The sequence below is a fragment of the Podarcis gaigeae genome (genome assembly GCF_964106915.1).
Source record: "Podarcis gaigeae genome assembly, chromosome: Z".
In the NCBI taxonomy this organism is placed as follows: domain Eukaryota; kingdom Metazoa; phylum Chordata; class Lepidosauria; order Squamata; family Lacertidae; genus Podarcis; species Podarcis gaigeae.
This window is the reverse complement of record NC_139691.1, coordinates 1,774,316-1,791,507: the sequence shown is the minus strand read 5'-3', so window position 1 is coordinate 1,791,507 and position 17,192 is coordinate 1,774,316. Positions and strand designations below refer to the sequence as shown.

General features: G+C 50.5%; 1 protein-coding gene across 1 annotated transcript in view; it reads left to right on the top strand.

The window, feature by feature from the left end:
- The window catches only part of CRB2 (crumbs cell polarity complex component 2), a 66,935-nt gene that overhangs the window by 32,855 nt on the left and 16,888 nt on the right, over positions 1-17,192 (top strand). The window contains exon 7 of the mRNA XM_083721600.1: positions 15,872-16,816. Coding sequence (XP_083577726.1) covers positions 15,872-16,816 — 945 coding nt within the window. The remainder of the gene's footprint in view (positions 1-15,871; positions 16,817-17,192) is intronic.

The following is a 17,192-nucleotide window of genomic DNA, read 5'->3' as shown; positions in this document are numbered from 1 at the left end:
GACATCATTTTGAGCGTCTGCGCATGTGCGAGCGGCGAAACCTGGAAATAATGCGCTCCGTTACTTCCGGGTTGCCGCGGAGCGCAACCCGAAAGTGCTCAACCTGAAGCACATTCAACCCGAGGTATGACTGTATGTGGGGCAGGGCTTACCTGGGCTCCCACAATATTTTATTCAAGTTGGCACCCCTGGTGACCACCTTGAGCAGCGGCAGTCCCTGCTGCCTCCACTGGCAGCAGAGAAGCAGTGGTGGTAGGCAAATTGGTTTCTGATGAGATCTTGCAAGAGCTCACCAAAAGAGCTCTCTCATGAGACCTTGTGGAGGTAAGCTTCAGCAGTGGCGGGGCAGTGGGGTCTGGTGGTGCCAGTGTCAGCGCAGGGTGGCATGTTCCCATTTCGCCTCACGCGGGTAAGGGTAAAAATGGGCATCTTATTATGATGGCATGTACACAGCAGCATAAGATCCTCAGGCATCACCTGCCTGGAATTTCCTGAGTTTCGGAGGGGTGTTTGTTATGTGCCCCTTTCATCTGACACCTTTAAATTCCTGAGAAGGAAATCCTGCGCAGTGACCCATTTAAAGAGCATTCAGCCTGGGAATCAAATCAAATACCTTTATTGGCATCACAGTATAAAACATTTCAAGTCACTGGGATGATTGAAAGGACAGGGTGAAGCTATCGAGGGTAATAAGTTCACACTGTGAGAATTTAGGCCGAATTTTAGCATTTGGGGAAGTGGGTTTGCTTCACAAGAAACATCCCTGGTTTACTGGGGTAACTGTGCCCCCGAAGGACCAGGTGTGCAGCCTGGGAGTCATTGTGGACTCACAGCTGTCCATGGATCTCTGCTAGGCTTTGCAGTTGAAATATTGTGGTGCCTCAAATACGGTACTAGAGATTGCTATGCTTTAGCTTCAAAGTGGGAGGCGAGTGATGAGCTACAGCCTCTCTTTCACTTTACTAAGATTTAGCTGTAAAGAGTCTTCATCAGTCTTTGCCCTGGACTGGCAACTCCTAAGCAACCTGCCCCCCTTTCATCCTCACTCTTCAGTTTCATGGAATCCTGCAGCTAGCTTTGCAGTTCCTTCTGTCCTGGGTCTTCTAACATGTTGTGAGTCTGCCATCTTGTGGGAGGAAGAGAAATCTGAAAGTCTGAAAGGAGCTGCTTGTTAGTTTCTCTAGGGCAGTAGCAACTCCTCCTGTTCCAGGCTTGCTTGGAGCTCAGTCATTGCTCAGTCCAGTAATGTGCAAAGGAATTCTGAGAAAGATTCGGGAAACCCACCAGCCAGCAAGGTATCGGTGAATATTGTAGACCCTGTTTTGACACTACTAGGACACTCTGTAACTGACTATCTGTACCTGACTAAAAGGTGGCTATCTACAAACGCAGGAACTTCAGAGAGAGATTGCAGTCCTTAGACCATTGCAATGCATGAAGAGGTTTTATGCTAATACTTGTGGACTGAAGCAGCACAATAATTTTTTTTATCACATGCATGCGCTAATTGGCTTCCCAATGCCAGAATGTCTGTGTTATCAACTATTGGTTTGGGTGTTTGTGAACAGTCACTATTAATAAGGGAATGATTGCTACCTGCATTTTTTCTGCATTCCCTTTCTTTCTAACCTCACTGTTTATTCCCCCACCCCCACAACTTGTGTTCTCTCTCTCTCTCTCTCTCTCTCTCTCTCTGTGTGTGTGTGTGTACACACACATGTGTGTCTGCTTCTCAGAATAATACTTCATGCATCTGATGGACTGTAGTCCACATACGCTTGGGCCACATTGTCAGTATTTAAAGGCCACAATATTCTGTGTTGCCTTCAAAAGGGGTTTGGACAGATGGATGAATAAGGGTATGCAAACTAAGGCTTGGAGGCTGGATCCAGCCCAACTGCCTTCTGGATCCGACCCACGGATGGTCTGAGAATCACCGCATGGATCGGTGTGGGGATTCTGATCATTCGGGCTGCACCATTCCCCCCCCACACCATGACAGCGCCTCCTCCCTCCCTCCTCCTGGCTTCTCCCTGCCCTGCCTAGAGGAGGAAGGGGGCTGGGCTTTGTTGAGCTGTGGTTGGCTGAGTGCCATTTTAAGCAGCCCCTCTCCGGAGCCAGCCCTTTCGCGACACTCATCGTCCCTCCGCCACCGCCAGCCCCTGCCGCTTGCAAGGCACAGGTAAGCAGCCACTGGGGCTCGTCCAGTGCTGTGGAGAAGGGAGGGGAGAGTCAATGTTTGTTCCCCCTCAAAAAATATAGTCCAGCCCTCCACAAGGTCTGAGGGACAGTGGACCGGCCCCTTGCGAAAAAAAGTTTGCTGACCCCTGCATGAGCCTATCCATGCCTACTAGACCTGACAACTGCTTTAGTTTGATTCTGCTGCAGTGCTCTTCTGACAGACTGCAGGGTCCTTTCTGGGATTGTGTACTGTCATGCCTGTGACCAATGACACATTTTCCTCCTGCTTCTGAGTTCACCCCAGAACTTTGTAGTTGCAAGAGGAAGGAAGAAACAGGACTGGGGCTGGTTTTCTCACAGTAAGGGCACTTCCAGCCCGGTATTTATTCTGGGACTGCTGCTGCTCATGCACTTTCTTCGCAACACCCGCTCAACTTCATCAGCATCAAAATGCCAGTCTGTTTCTCTATGCTATCCTTTCCTCAGAAAGTATAATTAAGTTCAAACCCCCTGCCGCCAATGATTCATTTCCAATATTAAGCCCACTTCTGGAAGCCCCCTAGATTGTTGTTGTTGTTTAGTTGTTTAGTTGTGTCCGCCTCTTCATGACCCCCTGGACCAGAGCACGCCAGGCACTCCTGTCTTCCACTGCCTCCCGCAGTTTGGTCAAACTCATGCTGGTAGCTTCAAGAACACTGTCCCACCACCTCGTCCTCTGCCGTCCCCTTCTCCTTGTGCCCTCCATCTTTCCCAACATCAGGGTCTTTTCCAGGGAGTCTTCTCTTCTCATGAGGTGGCCAAAGTCTTGGAACCTCAGCTTCAGGATCTGTCCTTCCAGTGAGCCCTTAGGGCTGATTTCCTTCAGAATGGATAGCTTTGATCTTCTTGCAGTCCATGGGACTTCTTGCAGTCCATGGGACCATAATTCAAAAGCATCAATTCTTTGTTGATCAGCCTTCTTTATGGTCCAGCTCTCACTTCCATACACCACTACTGGGAAAACTGTAGCTTTAACTATAAGGACCTTTGTTGGCAGGGTGATGTCTCTGCTTTTTAAGATTAGCCCACACCAATAGGGCTGCCATATATCTGGATTTTCCTGGACGTTACAGGGATTTCAAAGGTGGAATTGATGTCCAGGGAACAATGCAACACAATCTTGGGTGGCTTCCTTAAAAACAAGCTCAACAATTTGGGGGTCTTCCTTAAAAAAGCTTTTGGGATGTCCTGGCTTTTACTTTATGAAATAAGGCAACCCTACCCACCAACCTGGTGTCCTCCAGATGTTTTGAACTCTACAAATCCTATTATTTAGCCCAAGCACCATACAGCTGTGCTTTTTGGGGCTGAAGGGGAGTTGCAGTCCAAAATATCTGAAAGACACCCGGTTGTTGACGGCCGGATGAATGCAAAGATCCTGAGGGTCCACACCCAAGAAGAGCTTCAGCAGTGACACAACAATCCCATGTCTGAGCAAGTCATTTATATGATTTTTTTTTTTTTTGTAAAAAATTAAAGGTTCAAACAACGACATGGCTGGTCTGCATTATTTATAGGAAAAGTTGATTCCCTCCATTGCCCTTGGCTGGCCAGGGGTTCGGCCATGTGGGCTGCTTATAGCTCCTTTTTCTCAGTTCCTGGTTTTGATCTGAGAGTGTTCTTCGGTTTTGTCACTGCATGTGAGGTGTTTTCTTTTTGGGGGGCGGGGGAGGTTGATGGTGAGGATCAGAGTCCAGAGAGTGCTTTTGTTTGGCCCGTGGAGCCCTTTGCCTTGTATATGGGCTGGGGGGTCAGTTTAGCCCAGGGGCCTGGCTGCAAATGCATTCTGCATCCTTGCAAGCTCAGTGTGAGAGTTTGTGGAGGAGCGAAGCTGACAGGGAAATAATAGCTATTAATCTCTCCTGCTTTGTCAATTAATCCCAGTCTGGTCCTGCTGTGTAAACAGCTTATTACTTCACATTAGGATCACGGAGCAAACTTTGGAAGCTTCCCACAATGGTTCCGGATATGCCTTTCTGTGGCAGCTCTGCCCTGCCTTGCAGTGGGTTTTTCCCTTTCTTTCAAGCAGCCCCTGGGATGAGTGGCTGCTGCCAGCCTGATCTGTGTCCCTGAGCCCCCCCCCATCTGAAGCCCTCACCCCTTTTCTGAAGCAGGGCTGCGTTATGGGATGGAGTCAGCAGGAGCCATGACCTGCCTGTCTGTTGACAGCTCAGACTGCGCTGCGAATGGACTTCTGCTGAGAGGGGAGGAGGGGAGCAGGTAGAGGAAGCCCCTTTTGCAGCCCCCTTGCCAGAACAACCAGGGGGCAGTTTAGGGGTCTGGAGGGAAGGAGCCAGGGAAGGAGGGCTACGCCCAAAGCCACGTCCCCCAAGTACAGATCCAAACTATACATTCAGCACACATGACATATCTCCCCACCTTCAGGTGAAACTTGAAAAATTATAATATCGTTGAAAAGTTCCTTTATTTCACTAATTCAACTTAAAAGGTGAAACTAATATATGAGATTGACTCATGGCATTCAAAGCAAGATATGTCAAGCCTTGATTTGTTCTACAGGTGAAACTTGAAAAATTAGAATATCGCGGAAAAGTTCCTTTATTTCAGTAATTCAACTTAAAAGGTGAAACTCATATATGAGATTGACTCGTGACATGCCAAGCGAGATATGTCAAGCCTTGATTTGTTATCATTGCGATGATCATGGCGTACAGCTGATAAAAACCCCAAACTAACAATCTCAGAAAATGAGGATATTCAAGGAAATCAGCAAAACAAGGATTGCAAATGGAGCAAGATTGGACCTCTGACGACTCATATATTAGTTTCACCTTTTCAGTTGAATTACTGAAATAAAGGAACTTTTTCATGATATTCTAATTTTTCAAGTTTCACCTGTATAGAACTCTGGGAATGGCAGGGTGGAACAGTTGCCAGGATTCAGGTGTGTGTGTAAGTCATATGCTTTGGATGTATGGTGTGGATCTGCTCTCATTTCTGCACTCCTGCTCGTTCCTTGCATCTAAAATGACTGATGTTGTGGTTTCCTTCACAGCATATGGCGTGGCTCACTTGCTTGAGTTGTCTGGCAGTGTTGCTCTTTGCCTGTGTTGCAGTCAGATCTGTGGGGGGGGGGGGTTGGTGATCAGTTTAGCTCTCTTTTGTTAGAGCAGTGGTGTGTGTGTGGGGGGGAGGTTGGCTTCAGCCCTCAGACATTATTAGCCCCACCAGACCATTTTGGCCAGGCCACATCCAGCTGCCCTACATACCTGACCTCAGTTTTAAAGGTAAATATGCTGTTGGACTGAAAGGGAGCTTGCAGGTCCCCATGGAAAGCCCCATCCAAGGGGGCCCACAAACTGCTATCCCTTTTCAAGCACCAGTTTGTTTACAGGGAGCAGCAGACGTTTCCCTCAGGGAGGAAGAGCTTGTGGGACAATAACATGGGGGGGGGACGGGACCTGCCAGCATAGTCTGCAACCTCTCTGGTTTCACGTCAACAGAAGGCTGAGGTGCATCACCTGCGCTTGCTCTGTAGCCCCCCACAAGACGGCTTCCAGGTGATATACTGGGGCTTCACTGGCATTTGAGCATTTAAAGGTACTTGCTGCGGCCAGGATGTTGCTAGTTTATTTTATTTTATTTTTTTCTGGCTTTTTAAATAAAAGAAATCAAGGATCTGGCTTGAACAAGTTTCTCTCTAGGAACACAGAAAGGGGCCTTACACTGAGTCAGGTCATCCATCCACCTGGAATCTCCCCCAGGCCACCTGGAGATTCCAGCAGGTGTGTTGAATGGGGGGTCTTCTGCATGCAGTGCAGGTGCTCTACCCACTGAGCGACTCTGCTTCAGTTATCTTCTCTGGGTGTTGTGAACTTTGACACAAAACAGTTTGTGGGGCCTTCTGCTGTTGCCTTTCCTCACTTGTCGTATCCCTCTTAACATGCTAAAGCCATTAATAACTGTGGAGCCTATTAGAGGAGCAGGAGGAGGAGCAGGAGCAGGAGGAAGCCCACCCTGCTATGCTCAGATGGTCACTGCTGTCTTCTTTCCAGCGGGGAGGTCACCAGGCAAGTGTGAGCTGAGTGGCCGAAAGGAAGGCCGTGCTTTTCATGTGAAGCAGAGTCCGCAGCAAAGCCGTTTGTGCCTGCCCCTCCGAAACCATTGTTTTCCTAGCCAATGGGCTGAATTCCGAGACACCCCCTGTTGCCCAGGGGATGCCTACCCTTTCCTTCCCAAGCAAGTAAGATTCAGACCCAGGCATGCACCAGAGAGGGAGGGAGCGTGGGTCACACGTCAGAAGAGAGGGTGCTTCTTTACACCATGTCTCATCCCTGGTTCATCTAGCTCAGTGCTGTCTGGCACTGACTGGCAGCTCCAGGGTTTCAGGCAGGGAGCCTCCGCCAGCCCTGCCTGGAGATGCCACTGGGGATTGAATCCAGGACATTTTGCATGCACTCTGCCACTAAGGTACGACCCTTCCCTGACAGCAACAGGGGAAGCTGCCTCACACTGAATCAGGCCACTGGTCTCTCAAGCACATGGAGGGATGCCTCAGACCAGCTTTTATTTTCTGTAGTTTGGTTTATTTTTGCATTGTATTTTAAGTTGCTTTGTGTTTACTTTTTTGGTAAAAGCGTGTGTGTGTGTATGTGTGTGACACACAAGTTGTTGGTATCTGTCTGTCTTGAGAGACAATGGAGTGTGCCTCTGGGGGTGAACTCAAACCACTGTGTTAGCGACACTGAAGTGACCTCCACAGGGACACAAGCCTGGGCAGTGTCTTTTGAGGTCCTGGGGAGCCCAGACGACAAGACCCCCCTCTTGGCCTCTTTGATGGGGTCCAAAGGAAAGCAGAGCAAGATGATTGGCACCAGGAGTTGCTGGAAGGAAGCATCCTTGTGGACTCTGCTCCAGATTTCTGTCGTGTTTACTCCTTAGCCTTTTCATCTCCCAAAGATGTCCCACAAGGCAGTGGAGGTTTAGTATTAGAGTTTTGCTGTCTCCTAGGTAGCTCCTCACTTCCTTCTGCAGCACTTGTTGGGTGTAACTAATACAAGGAAGGTAAAGGTAAAGGGACCCCTGACCATTAGGTCCAGTTGCGGACAACTCTGGGCTTGCGGCGCTCATCTCGCTTTTGTGGCCGAGGGAGCCAGCGTGCAGCTTCCGGGTCATGTGGCCAGCATGACTAAACCGCTTCTGGCGAACCAGAGCAGCAGACAGAAACGCTGTTTACCTTCCCGCTGGAGTGGTACCTATTTATCTACTTGCACTTTGACGTCCTTTCGAACTGCTAGGTTGGCAGGAGCAGGGACTGAGCAAAGGGAGCTCACCCCGTCGCGGGGATTCGAACCGCCGACCTTCTGATCAGCAAGCCCTAGGCTCTGTGGTTTAACCCACAGCGCCACCCGCGTCCCAACTAATACAAGTACAATGAATAACTATAGTACAATGGCTGGCGGAAGCTCTTCCATAATTTCAGGCAAGGCTCCTTCTCACCCGTACCTGGAAATCCCATTGGGAGTTGAACATGGGATGGTCTGCATGAAAAGCAGACACTTTACCCATGAGCTGCGGCCAGACACTCCTGCACACCACAGGCCCTCTCTCTTGCCACCCCCCCCAGCCCCGCCTTGCCCTGCAGGGGAGGTCGCAAGCAAACATTCTTGTCAGCAGTGATAGGAGCCAGCTGGGGAGGTTTAGAGCTGAGATGGATTAGGTGGTTGTGTGCTGGCAGGCTTCCTCTCCAATCCCTTTCCTCCTGCCTGGGACCCAGGAGTATGCACGCTGCTCTCCCAGCCCAGCTGAGCACTGGCCCCCCTCCTGGCTTCTCCTCCTGAGACCCGCCTGCCCTCCCATGTCAGCAAGGGAGCAGCCATGAATGCCCTGCGGCTTGGCGTCTTCCTGGGTGGAATTTGTCTCTTCCTGGCAGGTAACAGACAGAGGCGCCTCTTTATCCTGCCTGTGTGAGGGAGGGTGCGCAGACTCCAGCCAGGGATGGAAGGCAGCGGGGATGGTCGTAGGACTCCCTTGTAGAGGGAAGATGCGGGTTAGCTGTTCAGCTAGCTGGTCTGGCTTTGGGAAAGTTTAGCTCTGGTGTGTGGGGGTGTGTGCGCGCTTGGCTGTGCCTGGAGCGTAGTGTTGTTGTTTCAGGTTCATGCTCTTGCTTCACGCTCGGATGCCCTGGGACGGGCAGGGGTCAGGGTGGAGTGCAGTGGGGGAAGCCCTATTCTCTCTCTCCAGTAGGTAAGGACTGTGGAATGTAGTCCAGCCTCCACCACGCAAAGCAGCAAGAGTTTCTCTCCTTCCAGAACCCGGAGATTGTTTCCTCCTCTCTTGGGGTTGGTGGGGTTGGGTGGGGGTTCCCCTGCCCATGGAAATGGCCAGGGTGAGGTTGGTGCTTAATCCCCTGCTAAGAGATGTAGGATTCTTTAATTAGGCTGAGCTGGGGGTGAGGGGCCTGTGTGACAGGCAGGCTCTGCCCACCCAGCGTCTCACTCCCCTAGCGTGGGACGTTGAGGAATGCAGGGCCAGCGAATTTTTAGCTAAATGCTCATTAATCCAGACCCCTGACACTCTGTATGCAGTCTGTGGCACGGGTAGTAGTCCACCTTTTCAGAACGTACATTTGAGAATGGGCTTTTTTATTCTTTGCCATATATTTGTATGGTGTTTGCACTATGGCTGAGACCTGTCATGGATCAGGCTGCAGCCGAGTAGAGGATTCCAACCCAGCAGTTGTAGACCAGCAGGCTGGCAGAAAATTGGGGAACCCTCTGGATGTTGCTAGAATAGAGCTCCCCTCAATCTGATCATTTGCCACGGGGCTGGTGGGCTGTGCTGCCCTCCCACCATTTAGAAGTACCCCCTGGCCCAAAGAAGGTGATTTCCCCCATGCTGTTCCCACCACCACCACCCTGGCAGGGTCCACAGGAGGTGGCTCAAATATACCTGGCAAGGAGGCTTCCAGCACAAGGGAATGACAGAGCACGTCATTCATTACTTAAGGCACGACTGTGTTGGCAGGCGCTTTTGTGACAACTGCAAGAGCTGCAGCCTTCTAACAGTGCCCTTCTAGGGTGGTGAGGGTCTTCAACTTTTTGCTACAGTTTAGGGGTTCTCCTCCTTTTCTGGCAGAAGAAGAATGAGAGATTATGGGTTAAGTGAAGGCCCTTCCAGCCTTCCCTCTTAATTGAGCATTAACGATGGTATGGGGTGTTAAAGGTTTTGGGGCAGACAGGTTGCTTCCTGCTGAAAGTCTGTGAGTTTTTATATCACAAGTGTCCCAGCTGGGCTTTTTTCAGTCCTGCCGTTGTGGAAGAGTAACACTCTGAATGCCAATAATGCAAAAACATCGGGGGAACGTTGCAGAACAACTAACAAAGTGTGAGAATATGTGTGGGTCGTCCAGTATGTACACGTGTGTACTATTATTGTGTGAAGGACACCTTGCAGAATATACCTGCAAAAAATAAATCAGTCTGGAGGGGGTGAGGTGGCTTCCTTTAGGATTTAGGGGTGCTGCCACAGACAGAAAGGTTGTGATGGTAAGAATGTGCTCGTTTTATTTTATTTTTGCATGGAAAACTCTTCTCCCCCCACCTTTTGGATGAGGCCTGAAGTCGTGTGGTTGCACACCAAAGTTTTGCCCCCTCTGCTTTTAAAGTGAACCCCCCCCCCCAAGAGGATATCTGCCTGCCTCTCTGCAGCAGGCTTCCCAAAACTCCCTCCCTCCCACATGAGTGTAGGTTATTTCCTGGCCTGTACCAGCCAACCTCTGAAAGGCCTAAAGCAAAACCTTCTCATTTCCTGAGAAGGGGAAAGGGGTTGCCTTCCTGAGGCTTTGCTTCAAATGAATATGTAAAAGACAGGCAAGTCCACAAAGACCGCCTCTACCCCCCCCCCCAACTGAAGTATCTAAGAAATGAAGTGGCCCAGCGCCTTCAAGACACAATGTTTGTGTCAATGGAGTAGCAACTGCAGCCAGCGGAGTCGCCTTGAGGGACCGTGCATTTTACCAGGACTCAGATAGCAATATTTCTCTTCGCTGGCTTAATATATGTGTACAGTTGTGAGTCGTACTCTGTGGAGGATAGTTGTGGGTCACGTCAGGGAGATTACACAGCCCCCCTTGTTCCAAAGACTGCATTATTCTCAGAGAGAGAGAGAGAAAGGGAAAGAGTTGTGAGTTTGGGGAAATAGGTCTGCATGGTGACTGAGTCCCTTCCAATTTGTGGGGTCTTGGATCCAGCAAGAGTTAAAGCATGGGTGGGCAGCCTGAGGCCCAGGGCCGGATCCGGCCCAATCGCTTTCTCAATCCGGCCCTTGGACGGTCTGGCAATCTGCGTGTTTTTACATGAGTAGAATGTGTGCTTTCATTTAAAATGCATCTCTGGGTTATTTGTGGGGCCTGCCTGGTGTTTTCACATGAGTAGAATGTGTGCGTTTATTTAAAATGCATCTCTGGGTTATTTGTGGGACGTAGGAATTCGTTCATTCCCCCCCCCCTATAGTCCAGCCCCCCAGCAAAGTCTGAGGGACACTGGAACAGCCCCCTGCGGAAAACGTTTGCTGACCCCGGGTTAAAGTCTAACAACAACAACAACAACAACAATTTTATTAATTGTACCCCACCCATTTGGCTGGCTTTGCATTGAATTGGCTGGCAAGTTCCTTTGTGAAATATTGGACATAGTTGCCATCTAAGCACCATCATTAATATAACAAAGGAAGTGGCTTGGGGTGTGTGTGCAAAGGGTGGGCCCCCTCCCTCAGATGGCTGGTAATGAGAAGACAAAATCCTGAGAGTGTTTGAGCTGAGAACTGGGCTAGAAGCAGCCAGAAGCCATGATTGATTTTGGCTAGAACCATTGACTGGGAGAAGCGAGGTCTTCTGGGGTGTTAAGGCTGTGAGCCCTTCCATTGTAGGCTCAGGCTGTATAGATACATAAATAAACCATATATCACAAAGACACCACAGTCTCCGCCATCCCTCATTCCAAGGAAGCTAGACCCTGGGTATGTGCCTGGAAGCCCTGGAACCTCTCACCCATCGGAGATTGGGGTGGTGCACAACAATATTTTATTTAGGCCAGCCCCCCCCCCCCCCGAGCTGATGCCCTCCAGGGCTGGTTTGAGGTGCAGCCCAAACATCTGGAAGGCACCAGCTTAGGGGGAGACTGTTTGAGAGGCTGAGTCCTGCCCAGCTGTCCCACTCATGTCTCAGAAGGCTAATTCCTTTGACAACGTAGAACGTAATCTACTGGCCAGTCTTCCTGCACAGACTCATTAAGGGGAAGGGGAGCTGCACCGTGGTGCCTGGCTACCCCTCACAAAGTCTGTTCTTACCAGAAGAGCCACCTGCGAAATGGAAATGGAAATAATAATAATAATAATAATAATAATAATAATAATAATAATAATAATATTTATACCCCCACCCTCGCCAGCCAAGACCGGGCTCAGGGTGGCTAACACCAGATATAAAACAGTTGATTGAAATACAACTTAAAAAACAAGATTAAAATACAACATTAAAATGCAGCTTCCTTTCAGTAGGAACTCAAATCAAAACTTTTTTGGGTATGAAAACATCAAGTCTTCACCAAGGCCAACTATCCAGACTGGTGAGACAGAGCGTTCCAACAGGCCGGGGCCAGTGTTGAAAAGGCCCTGGCTCTGGTTGAGGCTAATCTGACTTCCTTAGGGCCTGGGACCTCTAGGGTGCTGCTATTTATGGACTTAAGGTCCTCCGTGGGGCAGACCAGGAGAGGTGATCCCATAGATACGAGGGTCCTAGGCCGTGAAGGGCTTTAAAGGTCAAAACCAGCACCTTAAATCTGACCTTGTACTCCACCGGGAGCCAGTGCAGCTGGAAAAGCACTGAAGAGTGTGGCATTATATGCAAGTCCTGCTGCTTCTGTGTGTCACCTAAATGGAGAGTGGCCCTTCATACGCAGGCATGCATACTCAGCATTGGCAAGAAAGTGAAGTGGAGACGGGGAGAGATTGTGGCCGCTGCACAAGGAGCATGGATGCTGAGAAGGCAGAGAAGCAGTCTGCCCCATGGAGGCATCCCTTGGCCCAGGGGCCTGAGCCACCCCATCTAGGCACCCCACCCCGCTTGTGTGGACAGGAAAAGAAAAGATTAAAGAGGCAAGAAGTAGACAGAGAAGTTAAGACCCTTCTGGCCAGCACAGCACAGAGCACTAATGAGGGTGCAAATTCCCCCCTCCCTAGTCACCGGAGGATTAATTTTGTATGGGGGGAGGCTTCCTTGGCTGATGTGCACATGTGTGTATGTGTGTGCATGCATGCAAAAGAGCATGCATGTATTCAAGAGTGTGTTGTGACTACATACACTTTGGGATACACCCACCCGAACCATGTGCCGCCACCCTTACCCCCCAAGAGAGTTGGCCAAGGGTGAATGCAGATGAGCCCAGTCCTGGCACAGAGCCAGTGGGAATGAGCTCTGCTGGGCCATTGCTGTCTGCACTGTCCCTGAAGGAAGACAGTGTTAGAGAAGAGCTCCTTTCCCAAAGCACCTGTTTGCTTTGTGGGGCTGCGCAGGGTAGCCCTGCAGGCACTGCAGAGGCACCCAGCAGAGACCTGCTCTGATCCACAAACAAAGCTGGAATCAAAACAGCCCAACCTCCCAGTGGATGAAGACGCCACACTTAATTAGCCACCAGCAGGGGGCTGCCAGTTCGCTGGGAGGATTAATTTAGCAGGTGGCCCCATGCGCTCCAGAGGCAACCAAGCAGAAGCCCAGCAGGCAGGCAGCTTGGTCCTGGCCATTCTTGCCCCTGCCCCAACACACATGCCCTGGCCAAGCCCCTCTTTCCCCCCAAGCCCCAGGGTGGTAAGAAAATGCTAAAATCGTCCACAGTCATGCCCCTTTACTCAGGCCAGCATATAACTGGTGGGGAACTGGCTCCAGCTAAATCCTTTTCTTCCCCACCTCTTGCAGGCTGCCCACCGGTCAGCAACCAGATGGTCATAGGGGTGTCAGCTGTCCCATTTACACTCATGTGGTTTGGAATTAACAGTGTGCAGGCACAAGTATGGCATTTTGGAGTCCTGGCAACTAGTTTGATTGCCAGGTCATCAAAACACTGTGCAAGCCTTTCTGAAAGCACCAAAGACCTACTGCAGGAGGCTGCAGGAGGTGCTTTGTAGCCCTGACAATCAGCTTATTGTTGGCAATTTTTATCAGTTGATTGCCAGAGCTTCAAAGTGTAATGCACTGCACAGAGTTTTGCAGGTTGGAAGATTTAGGACAGATAAAAAGAAGTATAAAAAGGTAAAGGGACCCCTGACCATTAGGTCCAGTCGCGGCCGACTCTGGCCTTGCGGCACTCATCTCGCTTTACTGGCCGAGGGAGTTGGTGTACAGCTTCCGGGTCATGTGGCCAGCATGACTAAGCCGCTTCTGGCGAACCAGAGCAGCGCACGGAAACGCCGTTTACCTTCCCGCCGGAGCGGTACCTACTTATCTACTTGCACTTTGACGTGCTTTCGAACTGCTAGGTTGGCAGGAGCAGGGACCAAACAATGGGAGCTCACCCCGTTGCGGGGATTTGAACTGCTGACCTTCTGATCAGCAAGTCCTAGGCTCTGTGGTTTAAGGGACACCACCCGTGTCCCTTAAAACCGTGTCTTAAAATCCGTAGTTAAAACCGTGGAACACTCTTGCACAGGAGGCAGTAATGGCCACGAACCTAGATGACCTCAAAAGAGGAATAGAAAAATTCACGGAAGAGGAGAAGGCTATCAGTGGCTCCTGGCCGCAATGACTCTTCTCTGCGTCCACGGCTGAAAGGCAGCAATTCTTCTGAATCCCAGTTGCTGGAAGTCGCAGGAGACTGAGTATTGCTCTTGCACTCAGGTCCTGCTTGTGGTTTTCTCACAGGCATCTGGTTAACCACTGAGAGAAGAGGATGCTAGACTAGATGGGTCACTGGCCTGATCCAGAACAAAACCACTGCTGTTGCAGAGAGCAAGGGTGGCAGTGTGGGTAGAGTTTTGGGACTGGGCTAAAGAACTCAGGGTTCGAATCCCCACACAGTCATGAAGCTCCCCGGGTGATCTTGGGCGGCCACTAACTCACGTACCTCACTAACCTAATGTACTTCAGCATTTGGTTGTGAAGATTAAATGGGGAGGGGTAACTGCATAGAGCACCTTGAGCTCCTTGGAGGAAAGGTGCGATGAAATAATAACTTCAAAGCACAGCTGTTCCTGATGCCCAGGTCCACCAGCACAATAGGAGCCTGTGCAGCTTCACATAGCCAAATGGTGTCTAAACATTTATTTGCTAGTGCAGTGACTTGCCAAGGCCATTAGATAGCGTTGTTGTTGTTGTAGTTGTTGTTGTTGTTAATTACCGTATTTTTCACTCTATAAGATGCACTTTTGCCCTCCTAAAAAATAAGGGGAAATGTGTGTGCGTCTTATGGAGCAAATGCAGGCTGCGCAGCTGTCCCAGAAGCCAGAACAGCAAGAGGGATCGCTGCGCAGCGAAAGCAGATATCCCTCTGGCTTCTGGGATTCAGAATATTTTTCTTCTTGTTTTCCTCCTCCAAAAACTAGGTATGTCTTATGGTTTGGTGTGTCTTATAGAGCGAAAAATCTGGTACCTGCCCTTCACCCTAATGCCTCAGGGTGGGGTATCACATTAAAACACAATATAGAATACAGCCTAAAGCAGCTTATCATCACAAAATAAGGCCAGGATAGAGATGCAATTTCAGCATTCACAGGAAGCTGTATAGTGAAGGTGCAAGGTGCACCTCTCTGGGGGAAGGAGTTCCACAGCTGAGAGGCTGCCACAGAGAAGGCTCTGTCCCAGGCCTCCCTCTGAATTTCCCAGGGCAGCAGAACTACCAAGAGGGCTCTCTCTGCTGATCTTAATATCTGAGAGGGTCTGCAAGGAATGAAGTGGCCTCTCAGATATTAGGGGCCTGCATAGCTTTAGGGCTTTACAAACGAATGCACTGGCCCTCTTTCTGTAATAGCTGGCTCCTGAATCTCAAGCAGCATTGAGGAAATTAATCTCTCCCTTCACACGGACATAAGAACAGCTTTGAAGCGCTCTACCTTCTCTCCATTCTTAGGTGGGAGCATGAAATCCTCAGGCACCCATCTTTGCAAGGGTGGCTATAGTTGCATCCCCAAAGGTTAGCTTGTACACTCGGTCTTCCTGCAGTGCTTCCATGCCTGCCTGCAGGGCAAATGCAGGACCAAATTCCACATTCCTCTCGTGCTCTGGTTCCTCCCAAACCTGCAGGCCAGGCGTAATAATGCCATTAAGTGGAATAATCCAGGCTTTGTTTATCTGTGCAGCTGTCTTGGTGGATTAGTAGGAAGCTGGGTTAGGGGGTTGGAGGGGTAATAGGCCTTCTTAATCAAGGGTTTGCTCTCATTATCAGCCCACTAGCAAAGAAGGACACCACTTCCCTTCTGCCAGGCCTGATTCGTAGCCTCTCTTCACCCCGCTGTAGTGAACCCAGCAGATGCTTTAACTCCTTTGCTGCAGTGGAAGCAGGAAAGCAAGTGGTGGGCTTGTGTGTCAGGGTTGGGAGTGGTGTCTCTCAGCAAACAGTTCCCACTTCAACTTACCCCTTCCTTCCTTCCTTCCTTCCTTCCTTCCTTCCTTCCTTCCTTCCTTCCTTCTGGTGTACACCAGGTGTGGAGTGTGCCACTGACACTGACGAGTGCGAAGACCACCCCTGCCAAAACGGAGGAGCCTGCGAAGATGGCATCGCTGACTACATCTGCCATTGCATCCCTGGTCCAAACGGCATTGCCTGGGGTGGGAAGAACTGCTCTGTGGAGCTGACTGGGTGCCAGAACCACAGTTGCCAAAACAAGGCCTTGTGCATCCCCACCTACCAGTCTGAGTCCCACGGCCACCTGTGCCGCTGCCACCCTGGCTTCTATGGCTCCACCTGTTCCACGCCAACCACCTTCTCCTTCAAAGCCAGTGTCTACCTCTTCATCAACATGACTCTAGACGACGAGAGTGCCAGGGAGGCGCCAGAGGGGCACCAAGCCAGTGTGGCTCTCCGGTTCCGGACCACCCTCCCCGATGCCATCCTCTTCTACCGAGGCCAGCCAGGAGAGCACCTTCTTCTGGAGCTCTCTGGTGGCCTCCTGCGAGTGACACTTTTGATGCGGGACACTCCGTTGTCTTTCACCTTGGAGGCACCGAAGGTGGCCGATGGCCATTGGCACAAGGCAGAAGTCCTGCTGCAGGATTCTCTCGTGCTCAAACTTTGGCATGAAGCCTGTGCTGGGGGTGTCTGTTTGCATAGCAGCCCCATTGGAGAGGGAGCCCCCATCTCATTCCTGCCCTCCTTTTTGCACATATATATTGGAGGAGTTGAAGAGGACTTAATGCCTAATCCAACAAAGAGTTTCCTTGGTTGCTTGGAAGACTTGCAGATCGATTCTAAGGTTGTCTTGCCCCAGGAGGTGATCGGACGGAAAGCCCCTGGGTTTGAGCTGGGCTGCGAGAGGACAGAGTGGTGTCACTCCCAGCCCTGTTCACATGGCGGCCAGTGCATTGACCTCTGGGCAGACTTCCGCTGTCACTGTGCTCGGCCTTACGAAGGCCGTACATGCGCCTATGGTGAGTAATGAGTGAGAGTGCCTGTGAGAGGGAGGTGGGTTGGCTTGGAAGCAATCCTCTGTTTGGGGGAGGTGATGTGGGCCTGGGGTAAAGAGGTTGCAGTTCACGGTTCTGTGCTTGATCTTATGGCAAGAGAGGCAATTCTCCTGGGCACCCACTGTAGACCCAACAAAGAGCCACAACAAAGTGCCGCTGGGTGCTCTTCTCCAATGCTCAAGGGCAGGCAATTGCACACACAGCAAATTATGGACGTGAAGGTTGCAATTGCCAGTGGCTATGTTCTGCTGTGGTCCTTAGGCAGAACCTCAGCCATTTCCGAAGGTCCCAGAGGGATGATGAATGGGTTGAGACCAGCCTAGTGGTCTCAGAATGGTTT